Source organism: Scylla paramamosain, chromosome 39, assembly GCF_035594125.1.
Source record: "Scylla paramamosain isolate STU-SP2022 chromosome 39, ASM3559412v1, whole genome shotgun sequence".
In the NCBI taxonomy this organism is placed as follows: Eukaryota; Metazoa; Arthropoda; class Malacostraca; order Decapoda; family Portunidae; genus Scylla; species Scylla paramamosain.
Window position 1 is genome coordinate 4045001 of NC_087189.1, and position 22718 is coordinate 4067718.

Below are 22718 nucleotides of genomic sequence, written 5' to 3' on the forward strand. Positions count from 1 at the left end.
TTTTCTATGTAGTTTAAGGAGTTTGTTTGTAGTTTTAGTATGTGGTGGTGGTGGTGGTAGTAGTAGTAGTAGTGGTAGTAGTAGTAGTAGTAGTAGTAGTAGTAGTAGTAGTAGTAGTAGTAGAAAAAGAAGAAGAAGAAGAAGAAGGCGAATTACTATACTGTTCTCTCCCCCTCTTTCATAATAATAGCAATAATAATAATAACAATAATAATTATAATAGTAATAATAATAATAATAATAATAATAATAATAATAATAATAACAATTATAAAATGATGAAAAAGATATGAAAGAAAAATAGAAAACTGCGTTGGATTTTTAAAGATAAGCCAACAATTTATGTGAGAGAGAGAGAGAGAGAGAGAGAGAGAGAGAGAGAGAGAGAGAGAGAGAGAGAGAGAGAGACGTATCTAGAATAACATGGATTCTCTCGTGTCAACAATCTCTCTCTCTCTCTCTCTCTCTCTCTCTCTCTCTCTCTCTCTCTCTCTCTCTCTCTCTCTCTCTCTCTCTCTCTCTTTAAAGATTACCTATGCTTGTGTCACCACCACCATCACCATCACCACCACCACCACCACCACCATTACCATAAAGCTTCACTCAAACCCAAACATCCAGTTCAAATAGTTTCGTTCTCCCTCACAATTAATCTTTCATTGCTGCCACCCACATACGTACTGTACATAAGCTTGAAAAGTGAACGAAATTTTAAAGGGGTGTTTCAAAATGTTACGGTCAACAGCGAGTCAATTAAAAAAAACACAGGGAATAATTGAAACTGTATATTTTCTTTATTTATCGTTTTTTTTTTCTTTTTGAGAGTTGTTGTTTTGATGAAGTAAACTGAAACTATCTGCAGAGAGAGAGAGAGAGAGAGAGAGAGAGAGAGAGAGAGAGAGAGAGAGAGAGAGGAAATCGAATGACCTTGGAATAAATCGATAAACTGTGAAATCCTCTTAGCGTGAGTGACGACCACTTTGTGTATCGTATCCCTCGACCTCTTTCATCACACACAATTATCGTACCCCTGTCATTTCAACGCTTAAACCTCGTAATTCAAATAGACATAATTGATGATGACTAGCAATGCAAATTTTTCATTAACCTAAATTACATGTGAAATGAATGGCAAGGCGTGTGATAGAGAATGAATTTAGCTTTTGAATTATAACTTCGTACATTCTATAAAATCATCGTACGTAGAAAATAATTATAATTAACATTTAAATTATAAAACCTCAAAAAAAAAAAAAGAAATAAAATAATAGATGACTTATAAAGTGTAGTATTTTTTTACGTAATATTAAAAAAACATCTATTTTTCTTTCTTTAAACTCTATTGAGATAAAAGATTAAAGATATGAACGATTAGTATCTCTGAACCATATGGAACTCTCTCTCTCTCTCTCTCTCTCTCTCTCTCTCTCTCTCTCTCTCTCTCTCTCTCTCTCCACGACCTCGTACATTATACAACAATTCTCGTACGTACCTTTGCTGTGTTATTTACGTGGGAGTGAATGAGAGACACGTTCGTATTTCCTCTTTAATCATTTAATACTGTCTGCTTATATATCTAAACGCATCGCCTACGTAACTCTCTCTCTCTCTCTCTCTCTCTCTCTCTCTCTCTCTCTCTCTCTCTCTCTCTCTCTCTCTCTCTCTCTAATCGTGTAATGCAGTGGGATTGTGTGGTTATTTTAAAATTCTCTCTCTCTCTCTCTCTCTCTCTCTCTCTCTCTCTCTCTCTCTCTCTCTCTCTCTCTCTCTCTCGGCCCAGTGAAGTGAAGGAAAATAGACTTATAGATAGATAGACAGATATACTGATAGATAGATAGACAGATAGATAGAAAGATAGATAGAAATAACGATAGATAAATAGATAAATAGTGTTCTTGATTTACTAAAGAATGTTATAGATAGTAAAATAACATTAATATATTTATCTATGGTATTATATTCTGGTAGTAATGAAAACTGTTATCTGTTATCTCAGTGAACAATGGTATCTGTGTTTGGACCTGGTGGTGGTGGTGGTGGTGGTGCTGGTGGTGCTGGTAGTAGTAGTAGTAGTAGTAGTAGTAGTAGTAGTAGTAGTACAAGAAGAAAAGAAGAAGAAGAAGAAGAAGAAGAAGAAGAAGAAGAAGAAGAAGAAGAAGAAGAAGAAAAGCAAGATGAACAATAACAACAACAACAACAACAACAACAACAGAGAGAGAGAGAGAGAGAGAGAGAGAGAGAGAGAGAGAGAGAGAGAGAGAGAGAGAGAGAGAGAGAGAGTCCACTTACCTCTTGTAGAGTTGCCATTTACATCACCAGTATCCACTTCCTCTTCTTCTCCTCTTCCTCCTCTTCCTTGCAGGTCTTCCTCCTCCTCCTCCTCTTCCCCCACCTCTACTCTTCCTCCTCCTCTTCCTCGCATCATGTCTTCTTTGACACTCTTCTCTTCAATTCCTCTTCCTCTTGTTTGTGCAGTGTCTTCCTCTCCTCCTCCTCCTCTTCCTTCCACCATATGTCTTCCCTTTACACTCTCCTCCTCCTCGTCTTCCTTCATCTCTTCTCCCTCTCCTCCTTCTCCCCCTCCTCCGCCACCACCACCACCACCACCTCCTCTTCCTCCTCCTCCTCCATCCTCCTCATCCATTTTTCAATTATTAAATTTTTTTTATCTCTCTCTCTCTCTCTCTCTCTCTCTCTCTCTCTCTCTCTCTCTCTCTCTCTCTCTCTCTCTCTCTCTCTCTCTCTCTCTCTCAAAGTTGTTTTTCTCTATTTTCTTTCTTTCGTTATTATCTTTAAAAAAATGTTCTTTTATTCTTTACTTTCTTGCTCACTTTCTCTAAAACAGTTTCTTTATTTATTTCTATTTCAGATTTTAAAGATAACAGGAAAAGTTTACATTAGTTTTTCTTTTTTTTCTTCCTTTCTCCAACACTTTACAGAGTTCACTTAAGGTCCACTTGGAACACTTCGCGAGCACTTTGCGGGCGTCCTTAAAGTGAACTAAAACGTAAAGACGGGAGGTGGAAATCAAAACAGAACAAAATAAAAAGAGAAGGGGAGGGAGAAAGTCACACACATCCACCTCCCTCTCCTGCCATCAGCTGACTGACTCACCTTTTCTCTCCCCCCGCCCCTTTCTCCCTCTCCCTCTCTCTGCCCGGGAAGAGGGAGAGATAATTTGTTTGAAGTTTATATTTTTCTATATATGATAACAAAGAAATAACTGGTAAATCATTAGTAGCATTTCTTTAAAAGTTGGAAGATTAAATTCCATTCATAAGAAAATAAGCATTGTAATATCACAAAATTATTTACCCGTAAATTCACATTTAAAATAAATACTAATTTTGTATATTCAACTCAATGGCTTTATATTAATTGAAAAGCAATTTTTTATCCTGAATTATGTATATTTGTCCTCACATTTCCCTGTTTTATAAGATAAATAACCTAGAAATAAAGAAGACCAAGATCAGAATCAAGGAACAGACGACCTGAACCCAGACCAAGACCTCACCTCTCACACACGTGCATTTGTGTACACTACTGGAACCTTGAGGAACACCCATAAAATGTGAGTAAATACTGACATACGAAGCTTCCCACTCCTTTCAACTCATGTATATCATATCCTAATAAAATAACACAAAAATACACCTAAATCTATGGTGATAAACTAGTCTCTCGCCCTTAAATAAGCGGGATGTTTATTACCCGAAAATTTACCGGTTTGGTGCCATGAATAAATGAATGAATGAGTGAATAGGATGTTATATGGGGAACGGGTAAGGATGGGATGCTGGAATATGTGAGAGGGAAGCGGTGAGAGGAGAGTGAGCGTATTTGAGACGGAAATTAATTGAGGAATTGAATACTGGGGAGAGAGAGGAGAGAGAGAGAGAGAGAGAGAGAGAGAGAGAGAGAGAGGAGAGAGAGAGAGAGAGAGGACAAATTAATGACAGACCTAGAGAATTAAACCATTTTTATATAATCTTTATCAACCTCTTCCTGTTCATCTAACCATTTTTTTGTCCTCACAGATGCAAAGAGATACAACTTTTATCATTTACAAACCTATGCGAATATTCCCATCTTTCCTTTCATCTAACCAATCTTTACGCTCACAGATGCACAGATATGGCAGCAATACAAGGACAAACTAAGAAGAAGAATCAGAAAGCAAAGAAGAGGAAGAGAAATGCCAGCAACTCAAGCACCACAGGCAACACAACACAATGCCTGACCAATGGAAACACACACAACAAGAACCTGAAGGAGGGGAAGCAGAAGAAACAGAAGAAGGAAGAGGATGCAGGAAACAAAAAAAAAAGGCCTGAAAGATGAACCAAAACAAAATAAGTGAAGAAAGTCAGACTGGAGAGAAGAAAATAGAGGTGATGGAAGAGAAGGTGCCTCCCATCACCACAGAAGAGATGAAGGTGCAGAAGAAAAAGAAGCAGAAGAAGAAGAAGAAGAAGAAGGGAGGTTTGCAGATGGAAGAAGGAGTGAATGCAGAAGAAAATAAGGAAGAGGAGAAGAAAGTAGAAGATTTGTCACAGGCAGAAGAAAAGAAGCAGGAAGGAAATAATAATGTTACTGGTATTTACTTTACATTTTGTCCATAGAATAATAATAATAGTAATAATAATAATAATAATAATAATAATAATAGTACATAAGAAATAAGAACATAAGAAATAAGGGAAGCTACAAGAAGCGACCAGGCTTACACATGGCAGTCCCTGTATGAAATATATATCTACCTATTTCCATTTATTATCCCCCATCCATAAACCTGTCTAATCTTCTCTTAAAGCTCTCTAGTGTCCCAACACTAACATGATTACTGAGTCCATTCCACTCATCTACCACTCTATTTGAGAACCAATTTTTTCCTATCTCCTTCCTAAACCTAAATTTTTCAAGCTTGAACCTGTTATTTCTTGTTCTACCCTGGTTGCTGATCCTAAGAATTTTGCTTACATCCCCTTTGTTATAACCCTTATACCACTTAAAAAACTTCTATCAGGTTCCCTCTTAAACCTACATCTTTCTAAAGAATCTAAATTTAACAACTTCAATCTCGCATCATAAGGAATACTCCTCATCCCCTGTATCCTTTTCTAGTTAATAAAAAAAGGTAATTAAACATTAGAACCAATTATATTCTATCTACACACTGACCTATCATTTCTCACTAACAGAGGCCAAAAAGAAGAGGAAAAGGAAGAAGAAGAAGAAGGTCGCAGATAATGCCAGCACCACATCATCTACTAACACGACCACCACCACACCCTTATCACCAAAACAGAAGAGGAAGAGGAAGAAGGGGAAGATGGAGCAAGAAAATAAATCAAGCACCAATAAAGAGGAGAAAGAAGAGACAGTAGATGATAAAGCCTCACCAGCCAAGAAAATTAAGATAGAGGCTTCTGAGGAGGTTAACGATGGGACAGGGAAGAAGAACAAGAGGAAGAGGAAGAAGAAGAAGAAGAAGGGAAAAGCAAGTCAGGAAGGGAATGAAGTCATGAATGATAGCAAAGATGAAGGAAAAGGAACAAATGAAATTAAGAAGGAAAATCTGAGTGAAAATAACGATGAAAAGGAAGTAGCAATGAATAATATCAATAAACCACCAATGGCAGATTCAACAAAAGCAAAAACAAACAAGGAAAATGAGCCAAACAAACCACAAGAGAAAGACAGAAAAGTTGACATGACAGGGAAGGAAACAACAGAGAGCAACAAAACAGATGAAACAGGGAACAAGGGAGAAGAGAAGAAAGGCAAAAAGAGAAGGAAGAGGAAGGGTAAAGGAAACCAGAGTGACAGCAATGTGAAAACAGAAGACAACAAAGAAGAGAACAAGGAGAAAGAGGAAGAGGTGGAAATGCCAGCAAAGAAAATGAGAAAAGAAGACATCAAGAGCCAGGAAATGTCAACAGATGCTAAAATTGAACTTCAAACAAACTCGACCCAACCAGTTCTCTCGGCCTCACAAAAAAAGAAGCTGAAGAAAAAACAACGTAAAGCTTTAGAGAAACAAGCTGCTGGTGTCACTGGAAGCTCCCCTCAGACCAGTACACCCCCAGCCACTGCCAGCAAGGACAGAGGTGTGGTGGCTCCTCTCCTCCACCCCTCCTGCAGTAGTGAGGACAGCAAGAAGAAGATCAAGGCAGGATGGCAAGAGGGGACTGGACCTCATAAGGAATCTGTTGTTGTGAATAGTAGGTTTGGTCTCTCTCTCTCTCTCTCTCTCTCTCTCTCTCTCTCTCTCTCTCTCTCTCTCTCTCTCTCTCTCTCTCTCTCTCTCTCTCTCTCTCTCTCTCTCTAGTTCTGTACACTATTATTGTCACTTTTTTTAATTGTATGTTTTTTTCTCTTATTTTTTTCTTTGATATTTTTTGTATAATATAAACACATACACAAACACATCACCTCCTCCACAACACATTCCACCAATCTATCTTTCACTCCACATGCAAATCTATACTTTTCCACATCCATACTCTTCCCTGTATACATGTGTGTGTGTGTGTGTGTGTGTGTGTGTGTGTGTGTGTGTGTGTGTGTGTGTGTGTGTGTGTGTGTGTGTGTGTGTGTGTATTTACCAAAGTCAGTATACAGGGCCTTAGCTGCAAAATAACCCTATCTATTTGTATATCTTTCTCTACATCTTTCCCTCAATGCACTCCTTCACTCGTCACTAACCTGGTCTCTCCTGCAGAAGGCGACGTAGAAGTTATCAGAAGCCCTTTCCTCTCCTGCTACATCCAGAACCTGCTGGAGAGTGAAGAGTTTTTAGAGGGAGTCAAGAAGGAGCTAGATGACATTCCACTCCTCTCGAAAAACAATGATTTATATAAGGCAGGTTATTGGTGTGTTTTAGGATTAAATGGTGATGCTGGTGGTGGTGATGGTCAAGATAGTGGTGATGAGATAGCAGAGGTTCTTTTTCAGTTTTGACAGGTTTTAGTGAAGTTAATTGGGGGGTTTTCAATGGTGTATTTTGTGATTGTAATAGTACGAGTAGTTTGACAAGGATTTTACAGGTTTAGCAGGTTGTTGTGGGTGTTATTGGGGTTTTCATGGGTGTTTTTGTGATTGTAATGGTAGTTTAACAAGGATTATGTACTTTTAAAAATGCTCTAATGGAAATTATTAGGGTTTTCAGGGGCGTTTATGGGATTCTAATGATAGCTTAACAAGAATTTTGTACTTTTAAAAATGCTCTAGTGAAAGTTATTGGGGTTTTCAGTTTTTTTTTTTTTTGTGATTGTAATGATAGTTTAACAAAGATTTTACATTTTTAACATGCTCTTGTTGAAATTATTGGGGTTTTGAAGGTTGCTTTTACACTTTAATGATAGTTTAACAAATCGTGCACATCACTACTGAGGAAAAACACCCATGAGAACCTGCCTAACCATCAGTGTGACCTCTGAAAACCGCCCTGGTGAGAGAACAAAGCGTCACACAACACATCCTCAAGTCTTCCTGCTTCCTACAACTTAATCTCCTTAGGAAATATTTCTAACAGTAGCATCCCTGACAGTTCCACCAGACGGCAGACCTGAAGGATGTCACCACCCCTTACATCTCTGCCCTGAGGGACTTCCTATACAAGGACATCAGGATCTGGCTGCAGGATATCACAGGACTCCCCCTGCAGGACACTGTGGACATGGGCTCCTCCAGATACAGTCACACAGGTACTACTAAGCACTGGGTGAACTTACCTGCCCCTCACCTCTACTGCATTGTACAAGACGCCATTGTTAACACTGTTTTGTATACTGTATTATACAACAAGACATGTAAGACTGGTTTTCTATACATTATACAAAAAAGACAGATTTTCTAAATGGCATTCTACAAAAAGACACAATTGTTAATTCATTTTCTATACTTCATTATATAAAAAGACTGATTTTATATATGGCATTATACAAAAAAAGACTGATTTTCTATACTGCATTATACAAAAAAGACTGATTTTCTGTACGGCATTATACAAAAAAGACTCATTTTCTATACTGCATTATACAAAAAAGACTCATTTTCTATACTGCATTATACAAAAAAGACTCATTTTCTACACTACATTATACAAAAGAGACTGCTTTTCTATACAGCATTATACAAAAAAGACAACATTGTTAATTCATTTTCTATATTGCATTATACAAAGACACAATTAAGACCATTAAGATTTTCTATTCTGCATCATACAAGACACCATTGGTAACCCCTTCATTGCTCATCACTCCTCATAACCGTCTACAACTTTTAAGACACATTTCTGTACTACAATCTGTAAAACAAACACAAACTTCTATAGCTTGACGGAGATGAAATTCTTAGTTATGTTCAGTTATTCTTTGTGTCCATCTAGCATCTTAGTGGGCCTTTTTTATTATTATTTTTTTATTATTTTGTTATATTATTTATTTATTTTCTTCTAATTTTGTTGTGCTTGGCCTCCTACTCGAAAAAACACAGTTAGTTATGCTATTATCGAATACATAGAAATACAAACCTGAAAACACTTTCAAAATTAGTCTGATACAAAAAAAAATTAAATAACCATATGTTAAACCTTGCAAACACACACACACACACACACACACACACACACACACACACAGTTTTGCATTTTCACCACCCAGGATTATACCAGGCTGGGTGTTTCTCAGTAGTACGGGTGTTGTCACATTGAGGTGTTGTCAGGTTGCCGTCATCCCCACAGATGTGTTGCTGTGTCACGATGATGTGCTGGAGGGCCGCCTCATTGCCTACATCCTCTACCTGGTTCCCCCATGGTGCAGCAAGGACGGCGGCACTCTCGACCTCTTCTCCTGTGACGGTAATAGTGTTGTTTGTTGTTGTTGTTGTTGTTTTTTATTTTTTTTATCATTTGCTCTCCTCACATGGTAAAACTTCCACTCCCTTTGTTGCTATCGTTGTTGTTTATGGTCCTCAGTTTCTTTTTGCATTCATTATTTTTTACCAGTTATTACCAGTTTTTTACCAGTTTATTAATTCCAGTTTCAACTTTACCTCTCCATCTCTCTTTCTCTCTCTCTTCCTCTCTCTGACGTCTTGTTTCTTCGTTTGGTTTGGTTATTCTATGCTGTTATTTATTTTAGAGGAATATACTTGTACTTCCACTCCTTGTCTCCCTTTATCTCTCTCCAACAATCACTAAGGCTCTGTATATTCTAACAAGATAAACACACACACACACACACACACACACACACAAATACAGAGGAGGTGAAGGAGTGTACATCTAGTGAAGGAAAGACAAGGGTATACAAAGATGCGATTATTTTGCAGACAGTGGTCACCCCAAGGATATTGTGAGGTCGCTGGTTCCTAAGAATAATGCCTTTGCCTTCTTCCAAGTCTGCCCTGCATCTTTCCATCAGGTGAGTGAGAGAGAAGTGTAGTGATTGGCTGACAAACTAACTGGCTGATTGATTGATTGATTGACTGATTGGCTGACTGATTAATTGACTGGCTGACTGACTGACTGGATGACTGATTGACTGGGTGGCTGATTAATTGGCTGGCTGGCTGGCTGATTGACCAACTGACTGACTGACTGACTGACTGACTGACTGACTGACTGATTGACTGGCTGGCTGACTAATTGACTGGCTGGCTGGCTGAATGATTGACTTGCTGGCTGGTTGGCTGACTGATTGACTGGCTAACTGGCTGACTGACTGACTGACTAACTGACTGACTGTTCTTCAACTTCCCTCATCTCCTTTCTTCATCTACACTCACATCCACTATTCATCTATTCACTTACTACACAAAAACACATCTTAGTCATTGCAACAAAAGACTAAAACCATAAGAACATAAGAACACAAGGGTTGGTACAGGAAGCCATGAGACCTACATGTGGCAGTCCCTGTATGAAACATTCCCACCTATTTCCACCAATCATCCTTACCTATAAAATTGCCTAGTCTTTTAAAGCTCCCTAATGACTCGGAAATAACATCTTGATTACTGAGTCTGTTCCATTCATCTACCACTCTATTACAGGACCAGTTCTTTCGTATCTTTTTTTAAATTTAACTTTTATCAAGCTTGAATCCATTATTTCTTGTATCCTAATTACTGACCCTGAGAATTTTGCCTACGTCACTCTTCTTATAACTCCTGTGCTCCCTTACAGCCCTAGAAATGCCCTCTTTTGGTGAATAGGATCTAGTATTGCCCAGACTCTCACTACCTGACATCTTCCAATGCTTATAATAACCCATTTGCAGGTTTCCGAAGTTCTGTCGCAGGACAAAACACGTCTCTCAATCAATGGCTGGTTCCATGGGCCCTCAGTGACACAGCAGGAGGAAAAGCCACTCCCTTCCCTGCCTCTCCTTGGCCCCGGGCAGTTTGAGGTGAGGACAGGTTAGGTTATCAGTTAAGTTTTTTTCTCTTCTTTCTTTCACATCAGATTCAGTGTGAGGGGAAAAGTCTTTTCCTTTTCTTCCTTTCAAGTTAGATCATCAGTTAAGTCATTTCATCTTCTCCCTTTTCAATCAGGTTCAGTTTGAGGTGAGGACAGAAAGTTAAGTCATCAGTCAGGTCTTTTCCTCTTCTTTTCACTTCAGCTTCAATTTGAGGTGAGGACAAGAGGTTAGATTGTCAGTTAAATCTCTTCTCTTTTTTTTCCTCTTCCTTTTTGTCAGCTTCAGTGTGAGGTGAGTACAAGAGGTTAGGTCATTAGTCACATTTTTATAAGTTTTCTCTTCTTTCTTTCATGTCAGCTTCAGTTTGAGGTGAGGACAAGAGGTTAGGTTATCAGTTAAATCTTTTATCTTTTTTTCTCCTCTTTCTTTCATGTCAGCTTCAGTTTGAGGTGAGGACAGAAAGTCAGGTTCTACTAGAGCTTGTTGAGGGTGTGGAATCATAAATCATGAAAGTGTGGAATCATGAAAACACCCTTAAGAACCCAACAACTTCCACTGCGCACTCTGCTAAACACACCCAAGATAAGACACACAATGTTTTGAAGTAGAGAGCAAATCTTACAACACAGAAGCAAATAACATGACGACTCTTACTCAATCCCTCAGGAGGAAGACTTCTACGCTTGGATCAACCCGATGTACCTCGACATGGAGACGCAGAAGGAGATTAGGAAAAAGTTCTGTGCCGAGTCTGAGTTGGAGCTGGAGAACTTCTTGACTGATGAGGCGTACGAGAAGCTTTCCGCGGCCTTACTGGAGTGTACAGCATGGAGGCAGACCGGGCCCGCCAACCGACACTCCTATGAGGTGAACTGCTCCTTTTCCTTGTTACATGATGGCTTATTGATTTGTTTGTTTGTTTGTTTGTTTGTTTGTCTGTTGTATTTATTTGTTATTATTATTATTATTATTTTATATCCCTGGTTAGTTTTTCAATTTTTTTTCATTTATTTATTTCTCATAATGAGTAGATGGTAATCCTTTATCTCTTCCTGTAACTTTTTTTCTCAAATTTCTAAAGTATTAATTTCTTTTCTTTCTTTGCCTGTCTTATCTTGTTCCATCCACATTTCAGTTTCTTGAGAATTCTTCAAATTTCTCTTCTTCCTTCATTTATCTGTCTTGACCTACATCCACATTGAGAACCGTCAGTCACTCAGTCAACATTCAAGAGAAAATTCAGATCTTCACTCCCTTCTTCAGATTCTCTTTTCTTTCTCTCTTTCTCCCTCTCTCCTTATATCTTGTCTTGTCCCCTTCCATCCATATAGAGATCTATTAGTCACTGTATCAACCTAAAACAAAAAACCTATTTCTTCATTCCCTCCTTCAAGTTCTTTTTCTTTTTCTCTCTCCCTCATTGATTTTTGCATGTCTTGTCTCCTTCCATCCACATTCAGATCTATCAGTCACTCAAACATACAAGAAAACACTCCAATCTTCCCTCCCTCCTTCAGGTTCTCCCATCAGATGCAGTGCCGCAGGAGGTGAGGAAGTGCCAACAGTTCCTGCAGTGTGAGGCATTCTTCCTTGTCCTGTCGCAGCTCACAGGACTCCGGCTCCACCCCAAGGCCCCACAGGACTCCGACAATGATGATTCCGATGATGAAAAGAGTCCTGGTGAGCCTGTGTGTGTGTGTGTGTGTGTGTGTGTGTGTGTGTGTGTGTGTGTGTGTGTGTGTGTGTTATTGTTAGTTGTGGTAGTTTGTTTTGTGTTGCTGATTTATCTGTTTTGTCTTTTTTATCTTTTTTTCAATTTTCTTTTTCCTTTTCTTTTGTTTTCCTTTCCTTTTCTGTTTTTTGTTTTTTTTTTCAGTTTTCTTGTCTTTCTTTTCTCTGTGTATCCTTTTTCTTTTTCTTCTCCGTGTGTTCTTTTCTGTCCTTTTTCCTGTTTCATTTCTCTGTTTTATCCTTTTCTTTTCTCTTTTCCTTTCCCTTTACTTTCTTCTTTTTCTTTCTTACCCCATCTTACAAGACAGCACAGCATCACTCCTGCATCAGCCTAAGTCTCCCTACTAACCAATTTACATCACCCCCACATTAGTCTTTCCTTACTTACTCCTTCACCTCCACGCTACGCTACATATGGAATGCCACGCGCTGATGCTGGCAATGCTTGTGACATGAACATTCACACCACAAGCAATGATATGCTATGCCACGCACCTTCTCTTCTAAGGGAAGCAGTGCATTGACGATTGACAGCATGCCCTTGTTGCCTGGAGTGTCTCACAAGTTACTCAGGACATGCGTCAGCCAAGCTGTGTTTAAAAAAATCACTGGGTCAGCAGCAGGCAAGATACATGAGTGACAGTTGAATGCATTATGAGTGTAGCATTGCATGCAGTATGAACACTCTTATTTAAAAACCATTATAGCAACTGGAAGCCACGTGGTTTTGCATTGTGCGCATCACATATGTAGCGCAGCATCACAGCCAATGTGGAGTCACCTTAAGGCAGCATATTATAACTACATCACCCTTTCTGATTTACAGAAACAATTTGCTCTCTCATCACCACTATTCTCTAAGGCCACATAGATAATCAGCCAGTTTCTCAAGACTCTTTCTCCTGTTCATAATGTAGAAATCTTGTTAATCTGCCACTATAACCATAAAAACCCTTAAAAAACCCATGTCACTTCATCACAAGTACTTTCAAAGGCAACAGAATTGATAAACTGAGTGTTTCTCCTGTTAACAATGTAGAAGTCACTAGAACCATAAAAACACTTTGAAACCTGTGTAACCTCAACTAGAGCCTTTTGAAAGTAGTGATGTGGCATAGTAATGTTTCAGAATACAGTCCTAACTACTACATATTTTTTTTCAGCCGAGCCTAACCCACGTTGTCGAGTGGACCCCCAGCGCTGGGGTCACAAATGCTACACACTACTTAGGGATGACTGCGTTGACCAACACTCTGCCCTCGATGCTTATCTGTTTGCTAACGTCTCCAAGAAGTGGAAGCAGGAGATGGGTGGGCATATCACTTATATAGCCAAGGATGAGGATGAGGAGGTGAGTGTGTGTTTATCTTGTAATTTACAGGAATTGTTTATCTATCTATACAAGAAAATCTGTTTGCTAAGGTGTCTGAGAAGTGGAGCCAGATGGGCAGTCATATCACTTATACAGGAAAGGATAAGGGTGAGGATTAAGAGGTGTGTGTTTATCTAGTTATAATGGACAGGGGTTGTTTCTCTATACATGAAAATAAGGGAAGCTGTAGGAAGCCATCAGGCCTACACATGGCAGTCCCTGTGATGCGTGTCTTGTCTTGCCTTCTGTTGGTGTGTATTCCTGTCTCTGTCACCTCTTATCATGTGTGTGTGTGTGTGTGTGTGTGTGTGTGTGTGTGTGTGTGTGTGTGTGTGTGTGTGTGTGTGTGTGTGTGTGTATATTTATGTAGTCTTTCAGTTGATGTACACTTCTTGCCTCAGTCACATCATCTAGTGTGTTCTGTTCACATCACCACAGGACTAAACTAATAATAAACTAATATCTCTTCTCTTTGTTGTGCTGTCACATATCTGCTTCTCTCTTTCCTCTCCTTGTCTCCATCACTTCTTCTAGTGTGTGTGTGTGTGTGTGTGTGTGTGTGTGTGTGTGTGTGTGTGTGTGTGTGTGTGTGTGTGTGTGTGTGTGATTACCTATTCATGCACTACAGGATTAAGTCAAGTTCATGATATCCTGTTCTTTAATCACATATTTTTCTTTCCTTTGTATTCCAGTCTCTCACTTTCCCTCTGTTGCTTCCTATAGTATATGGATTAAGTTAAGTTGATGATAGTTCCCTTTAATCACCAAACCATCACACATTTCCATTGTCTTTGTATTCCAGTCACATTCTCTCTCTCTCTCTCTCTCTCTCTCTCTCTCTCTCTCTCTCTCTCTCTCTCTCTCTCTCTCTCTCTCTCTCTCTCTCTCTCTCTCTCTGCTTCTATCATTTCTAGTATGTGGATTTAGTTAAGTTCATTATAGTTCCCTTTAATTACCAATCCATCAGACATATCCCTTGTCTTTATATTCCAGTCACATATCTCTCTTTCATCTCTGCCTCTATCACTTCTTTTAATATGTGGATTAAGTTAAATTCATTATAGATCCCTTTAATTACCAAATCATCACATCTTTCTCTTCCCTTTGTACTCCAGCCACTTATATCAATCCATCTCTCCCCTTACAGTTACTCACAGTCGTCCCAAGATCAAACTGCCTCAGCCTAGTGTATTGTGACGCCCAGACGCTGCGATTCACTAAGTACATCAATGCCTCTTGCCTGGAACTGGGTACCAAGGATTCCCACTACCACTCCATGTCTTGTGTTTACTATGAGTGATTGGCTGGCTGTTGGGAGGATGTGTGTGTGTGTGTGTGTGTGTGTGTGTGTTTTGAAAGGATGGCTGGGTGTTGGGAGAGCTAGGGAAGGTGTGTGTATGTGTTTGTGTGTGTTTTAGGAAAGGAAGGATGGAAGACTGTGTGTGTGTGTGTGTGTGTGTGTGTGTGTGTGTGTGTGCATATTTACCTAGTTGTGCTTTATGTGTGTGTGTGTTTGTGTTTAGGATGTGTATATGCATGTTTGGAAGGGTGTGTGATCTTGGGAGTATGTATGTGTGGAGAGAGAGAGAGAGAGAATGTGTGTGTGTGTGACCAATTCCTAAACAGTCAAGATGAAATGACGCAGGGTTTAAGAATGCAGCCTTGAGTCATGACCTTGCAATTCATTGTGATGATAAATGTAAGACTAAGTTATTAGTGGCATTAGATTTAGTTCAGTTTGCTGTTGACTCTGTAATGGCAAATGCTAATGTGATCCAACTCTTTATAATGAAGTTGAGCTATTGTTATTGATGCTGTGAAGTAAAGAATCATTTGCAATTGAACATATCTTTTATTTATTTTTCTTCCCTCAGATAACTTCCCAGATTTTCACCACAGACACATTTCTTCATAAATTAAACACTGTACACAACACATAATTCAACACATTGCAGTACACAAAACACCACAAGAAAAATTACTCGGTATATGCAAGTAAGTGACAGATCATTGGTAACTGACAAAGGTTAGTATCCCAAATATAACCTGCATTTTTATAATCCTGAATAAAGTTCATTTGAAACACAGCAATACTGATGATAATACTGAACAACAGAGAGGGGATGGAGCAAATAGAGGAGGATGCTCAACTGAGAACACCAATACTTCTATAAAACAGCAAGTCATGAGTTTGTTACAACATTTTAGTTACCTCCACTTACATATTTCTCTCTCTCTCTCTCTCTCTCTCTCTCTCTCTCTCTCTCTCTCTCTCTCTCTCTCTCTCTCTCTCTCTCTCTCTCTCTCTCTCAAACCATCGGTATCTTATCAATATCAGGTAAGACAAATAAATACTACCACTACTACTACTACTTATACTACTTTTCTATCAATAAATAAAGTCTACTGCTACTACTACTACTGCTATTAATCTTTTATCCTGTCCTTCCTTCCATAAATAAGCACAAATATACATACACTACTACCACTACTACTACTACCACCACAACACATCACCTTACTACTACTATCTCTTATCATCTGGTCCCTCCTTCGTGGTACTTGGCATAAAATTAATCCTTCTCGACAACACAGCAACTTGAGTCTTCCCAGTCTTCTGTGTCTTCTTCCCTCTTCCTTTATCATCCATCCTATCATCACTTGACCCCCTCTTAGTTCCCAGTTCCAAGCCTGAGTCAGTCCAGGTAAATATATTCTTCTCTGCCTCCTTGCTGGTCTTCTTGGTCTTTGCATTGGTCTCTGTTTGGTCTGTGGGCTTCTTGTGGGTCCTGGTACTTGCGTGGAGGTACACCCGTTTGTATGTGTTCCTGTCTCTCTCCTCCTGCTCTCTTTTCTTCCGCCCTCGCTCACACCGAGTCTGTTCCTGCTTCTCCTTGGCGCGGTTTGATGCCATTGCCCCTGTTTTTGAAAGGTTAGTTAGTGTAATTAGTGTGCAATATCCCTAGTGTTACTGTTATTACTACCCTTCTTACTACTACTACTACTACTAATACTAATCTTGGTATTTTTTTCTTTCTTGCTTCTCCTTGGTGAAATATGATGCCATTGTTCCAGTTTTCTTAAAGGTTTGTGGAGTTAGTGTATAATATCTCTCATTAATACTGTTGTTGTTATTATCTTTCTTACTATTATGTTCTTCTTCCTTTCTTTTTTGCTTCTTTGTGAGGTTTGATGCCAAGGCTCCTGTTTGTGAAAGGTTAGTCAGTGTGGTTAGTGTGTAATACCCATAATTAGTATTATTATTGTTACTACCCTCGTTACTGTTGCCACTACTATTACTACTGTCTTCACTTTCTTTCTTCTTTCTTGATTCTCCTTGACACAGTTTGATGGCAAGGCTCCGGTTGTTTCAAAGATTAGTGTGCAATGGCCCTAATGCCTACTATTATTACTGATACTATTCCCACTACTAGTAAATTATGAAAGAAACTGTATTACTCAAGAAATTAGACACCTCTATTTACCCACCAAATACCTTGAGAATACAGTCACTTGCCAAAAAATATATATTCAGAAGCAAACTCTATGATGAAAAAAATTGCATCTTCACCCATCACACACCCCGAGAACAGTCACACACATACACACACACACACACACACACACACACACACACACACACACACACACACACACACACCAAGAAACAGTACTACCCAAGCTTTATATTCACCCATCCAGTCACTACAGTCAACATTCAAACACCCACCAAGAAATGTTACGCAAGACACTGTGAGTAGATTTATCCACCAAAATAACTTGAAAACAACCACTCACTCACCAAAGACTGTATGTAATGAACTGTATTATCCCATACATTTAAAATTTATCCATCAAATACCTTAAGATTACAGCCACTCACTCAAAAAAAAACTGCATGTAACAAACTGCATTACCACACAAACTTTACAAATTTTTTTTTCTTCTTTGCCTTAATCCCTAATATGGTTGGCCACTCTTATATGTTGCTGCCAATACTTTGTCTTGTATATCCTCTTCCTCCAGCCCCAGTTGTCTCATCTCTCTGAATTCCATCTCTCCACCTAAGCCTTTGTCTTCCCCTAGTTCTTTCCTCTACTTGGCTCCTCTGTGCCACATTCACAAGATCATTCTCTTTACATTTATCCATCAAATAACTTAACTCAAGGCAGCAAAGCACTATTACCAAGGAGAGAGTACCCATATTCACCCATTCAGTAATTTGAGTCAGCAATCAGGACAAGAAAATAACGGGTTCACGACTAATAAAGTTAGATCTGAGAAAATTAAGAAGGGATCACATGGAGGTCCTTAAGTGGTTGAGGAGATAATAAGGGTGACATAACCAAAATTCTCAGGGTCAGTAATCAGGAGAGAACAAGAAATAATGGGTACCAAACTTTACCAGATAAAAACAGTTTCATCCTTACAAATAAGTAACACAGCAGTAACACTCACAAATTCCCCCCAAGAGGATCAGCCACTGCTCACCCATGGCTACCAGCCAGCTGTCATGCATACCACTTAATCTAACCTAATGAAACTAACTTAATGTAACCAAACTAACCTAACCTAACCAACTAACCTAACCTAACCTAACCAAACCAACCTAACCCAGAAGTGAGTGAGCTTGCTTCCTCAAAAAAAAAAAAAAAAAAAAAAAAAAAAAAACAGATAAATCTTTGAAAATCACTACCAGCATCATAAATAATTTTCAGTGGGTACCTATGTATGGTGTTCAGATTACACAGAATGAGCACTTCTATCTGATGAGAAAGGTAAGGAAAGTCATGCTGAGTCTGGTGAAAGACTGAAATAATACCAAAAAACAATCTACCCATTTCCTGAAGACCTTTGTAGAGTAAAGAAATAAATTAATAAATAAAAATCTTTAAAAAATCACCCACCAAGCAGAGTGTTATGCAGGAACGTCTTGTTGGTGGAGGGCAGGCGGCTTTTCATCCACCCAGACGGCCCGCACTCCCGCGCCCTCTGAGCCCCGCGCTGAGCCTCCCGCAGCAGGGCCTCCTCCGCCAGCCTGAGAGAACACAAGAGGGTCTTAAAGAGGGTTGAAGTGGGATTTAAGGGATATTTTTTAGTTTTATGTGGGTTTTTGGTTCAAAAGTATGTTTTCTGGATCTTTCATATAAGTTTTTGGAGTTTTACGAGGAGGAAAAGGAAAACGATGACACATTTTTCATCTCACCTGGACAATTCATCATCAGTCACCATTTTCACTTCCGCTTGACTCGTTCTTGCTCAATTTCTTCCTTTTGTCACAAATTCTAACCTTCCTTGACCCAAACAATTAAATCTTCACAAATTCCTTTCATCAAATACGAGAGAGAAGCAGAAAATTCTCCTCCTCTTCTCCTCTCAATGTTTTGTATGTTGTTGGACTTCCACACTTTTTACGGCGCCATCTTGATTTTGAGCTTAACACTGAAGATAGGGAGGGGAAGAGGGGATAATGGAGTGGGAGGTGAATTATGAGATATGGGAGGGGAAAAGGGAGGAGGAGGTACCATAGTGAAGGAAGAGAGGAGAGGAAAGGGTGGAGAGATTTTTTTTTTCTGTTTTTGCTTTAAATGAGAATCTTCCTTCCTCCTCCATTTTAAAAATTCTGAGATATTTTTACCAATGATCTAAAATTGGTCAGAAACTGAAATAAAGAAACAGAAAATATATGAAACGTTAAAATTGCTGTTTTAAACACGATTATAAATAATTTTAAAGCCCACATATTTAGTTTTACAGGAACAAAAACACTTTAAATATCGTAAGCAATTTTTAGAAGCAATAAAAACTTAGTTAGAAGCTGAAATAAAAAAAAAAAACTAAGTATAACGTAAACAAAAAAAATGCACTGCTGACTCAGCCGTTATTTACATTATAAACAACCTCAAAACCGACATATTTCATGTAACAGAGATATAAGAAAAAAAAACACTTAAAAATAACTAAATATTTTTTTAGAAACCATAAAAACTTACCGTGAAATATTGAGTTATCTATATAAATGTAACCATAACGTTGGTAAATATTGAGTCGCGCTGCTCTATTTTACCTTTCCCCAGCCGATAATCCCGCTTTCCCACCAGGTCTCCAACATTGTAAGGGGTAGGAGCAGAGAGAGAGAGAGAGAGAGAGAGAGAGAGAGAGAGAGAGAGAGAGAGAGAGAGAGAGAGAGAGAGAGAAGGAAATAGAGCCGCGCGACTCTTAATATTTATCCTTACGCTTACTATGATGGAGACTGCCTCTTGCTAAGACGGCGCTTCCCTGCTGGTCCATGGTTACCAAGACGGCAGCTCACTCACGTAAGTGTCTCATGCCTTCAACGAAGTATAAAAAGTGAACCTTTGTTTACTAAAAAGCCACACACTACTACGCTATTATATTCGTTATCATTACTATTTTCGTTTACACTGTTACTACAACAGGCCGATCACTCACAAACTGACCCCACCACACAACACATCACTGCAGCGACTGACGAAAAACTGACCACAGGCCGCAGCGCCAGCGTTGCCAGATTGTTTTGGCCATATTATCATACCACACAGGTTGAAATTATTGTACTTCTGGTAAAATTATCGTACATATGCAATTATTCCAAATATTATGCAAAACTGCCACTTTCCAAATACAGCAGAATTTAGGTTATATATATATATATATATATATATATATATATATATATATATATATATATATATAGAGAGAGAGAGAGAGAGAGAGAGAGAGAGAGAGAGAGAGAGAGAGAGAGAGAGAGAGAGAGAGAGAGAGAGAGAGAGAGAGAGAGAGAGAGCATATGTACAACGCAAGACAAGGCAACACACACACACACACACACACACACACACACACACACACACACACACACACACACACACACACACACACACACACACACACACACACTGCATAAGCATATGTACAACGAAAGACAAGGCAACACACACACACACACACACACACACACACACACACACACACACACACACACACACACACTGCATAAGCATATGTACAACGAAAGACAAGGCAACACACACACACACACACACACACACACACACACACACACACACACACACTGCATAAGCATATGTACAACGAAAGACAAGGCAACACACACACACACACACACACACACACACACACACACACACACACACACATACACACACACACACACACATACACACACACAGCATAAGCATCTGTACAACGAAAGACAAGACAACACACACACACACACACACACACACACACACACACACACTGCATAAGCATCTGTACAACGTAAGACAAGGCAACACACACACTCACACACACACACACACACTGCATCACCATCTGTACAACGAAAGATAAGGCAACACGCACACACACACACACACACACACACACACACACACACACACACACACACACTGCATAACAATCTGTACAACGAAAGACAAAGCAACACACACTGCATCACCATCTGTACAACGAAAAATAAGGCAACACACACACACACACACACACACACACACACACACACACACACACACACACACCTTGAAATACCTTGAAAAAAACACTGAATATTTACTGGGAGGGACTGGAAGGGAGTTAGGGAAGGTACCACTCTGATAATGTCATGGCTGGGGGGGGCTTGTGACGTCACGGCTGGGGGTTGATGACGTCACAGCGGCCGTTATTTACGTACGTACGTATTTCATTTTGAAAATGACCCCTCTAAAAAACGCAGCTAGACAGGAATGCTTTATAAATTCAGACTTGCCACACACTTTAACTAATGCCAAAAATAACAACACATTTCAAAACGCAGTAGTATTAAAGATATTTAAAAAGAAGTATCTGGAAACTGTTGAAACCTTCACCCCATTTAAAATCGTTCAAATGTCCACCCATTCTGGCTTAAACATAACGGAAAACACTTTAAAAAATCTGAACTATTTTCTAAAACCATTTAAAGTGAGCTACAAGCATAAAAAAAAAATCTACCGAAAAAAAAATTCAATATTATTGGAAGTTGAACACGAATAAAAACAAGTGTACGGCGCACGTATTTCACTGAGCGGGACGGCAACACACTTAAAAAAACACCAACTATTTTTTAAAACCAATAAGAACCTAGTACAGGCTGAAATAAAAAATTTAGGTTTGGGACCGTAAAAAAATACGCCGAAAACGGCCCTCTTATTTACACAAAAACAACGCCAAAATCACCACTTTTCACTCAACACACGCGCTCAAATAGCTTAAAAAACATCGAAATATTTTTACAATCCATAAAATCTTAGCTACAAGCGGAAATAAAATACTTAGGAAATAAAACAAAATAATATTGGAACCGGAGGGGGCTGGGGAGCCTTATCCAAGATGGCGGTGGGGGGCCAGTGGAGGGGACGACCAACCCTTCTCATTCATTTAAACCCTCGCCAAACTTAAACTAAGTAATGGCAGGTATATCTAATGAGCGGATATTAAAGACTGGTCATGTAGCTCCGCTTTGCGACAGTATTGGTCTAAAACACTCACAGATAAGATAGATAATGGTTGATAAATAGAGATGACCCAGATTGTTTACATTTTCATTAAGTTAAATTTTACGGTTTTTAGCAATGAGACGAGGCTGACACAGGGATATATTGTGCTGGAGGTTAGGTGAGATGCGTTAAAATGAGTTAAAACCGTGGATTGTTCAGTTATTCATTAAAAAGTTACGTTAAGTTACCTAAATTTATTCTAACACTTCCTGACCTTATCTTCCCTGTGGTGGTGATGGTGATGGTGATCTACCTTCCTGCCTCCTCGTCACTATGGCTGGCTGTCTAGCACCTTCTCACAGCCAAACTTTTCTTTATTTTGCTTGTTTTCACCCACTGCTGCCTTCGGGTGTCCACTGCCAGAGCCCACGCCTTCCTCATTACCAACTAAAGAAGGTTTAACTCATGGGTAAGCCTTGACAGCCACTGTGTAGGCGTGGTTACACACACAAAAAAAAAAAAAAGATTCTGTCAGGCTGGGAGTTGAAGCAGACGCACACTAACACCACTCTTAAACGCGACACACTGACTGGCTAATTTGTCAGGCAGCAGCGGCAGCGCCGTTCTTGCGGGAACCGGGATACGTCAGTGACACACCAAGACCAAGACTAAGCTCGTTCAGAA

The 22718-nt window shown here is 39.2% G+C and overlaps 3 protein-coding genes across 15 annotated transcripts in view; 1 reads left to right on the forward strand and 2 right to left on the reverse strand.

Annotated features, from left to right (window-relative positions):
* LOC135092069 (transmembrane and coiled-coil domain-containing protein 4-like) overlaps window positions 1–2666 on the reverse strand; it is a 34413-nt gene extending 31747 nt beyond the window's left edge. For 2 of the 4 annotated variants that reach the window (XM_063990247.1, XM_063990248.1), the window contains exon 1: window positions 2290–2661. In XM_063990247.1, coding sequence (XP_063846317.1) covers window positions 2290–2644 — 355 coding nt within the window. In that variant the 5' untranslated portion in view covers window positions 2645–2661. Of the gene's footprint in view, window positions 1–2289 lie in introns of all 4 variants that reach the window. The other 2 variants (XM_063990249.1, XM_063990246.1) reach the window with 2 other exon arrangements.
* Window positions 2667–3424: 758 nt separating this feature from the next.
* Window positions 3425–15377, forward strand: LOC135092068 (prolyl 3-hydroxylase OGFOD1-like). The gene is made up of 12 exons (XM_063990245.1): window positions 3425–3574; window positions 4128–4599; window positions 5205–6227; window positions 6728–6867; window positions 7556–7712; window positions 8750–8866; window positions 9340–9431; window positions 10290–10418; window positions 11097–11297; window positions 11948–12110; window positions 13325–13512; window positions 14681–15377. The coding sequence occupies exons 2-12, from the start codon at window positions 4341–4343 to the stop codon at window positions 14831–14833; spliced, it is 2622 nt and encodes an 873-aa protein (XP_063846315.1). The 5' UTR covers window positions 3425–3574; window positions 4128–4340; the 3' UTR covers window positions 14834–15377.
* LOC135092070 (protein POLR1D-like) lies at window positions 15366–22612 on the reverse strand. 10 transcript variants are annotated; one of them, XM_063990255.1, is made up of 5 exons: window positions 22309–22604; window positions 19776–19865; window positions 18740–18975; window positions 18441–18571; window positions 15366–16452 (listed from the first exon to the last, which is right to left on the reverse strand). In XM_063990255.1, the coding sequence occupies exons 3-5, from the start codon at window positions 18763–18765 to the stop codon at window positions 16061–16063; spliced, it is 549 nt and encodes a 182-aa protein (XP_063846325.1). In that variant the 5' UTR covers window positions 18766–18975; window positions 19776–19865; window positions 22309–22604; the 3' UTR covers window positions 15366–16060. The 10 variants fall into 10 exon arrangements, with proteins under 10 accessions (XP_063846325.1, XP_063846320.1, XP_063846327.1 ...); XM_063990250.1 differs by having other exon boundaries at window positions 18740–19195; XM_063990257.1 differs by having other exon boundaries at window positions 19770–19865.
* Between the last annotated feature and the right edge of the window lie 106 nt (window positions 22613–22718).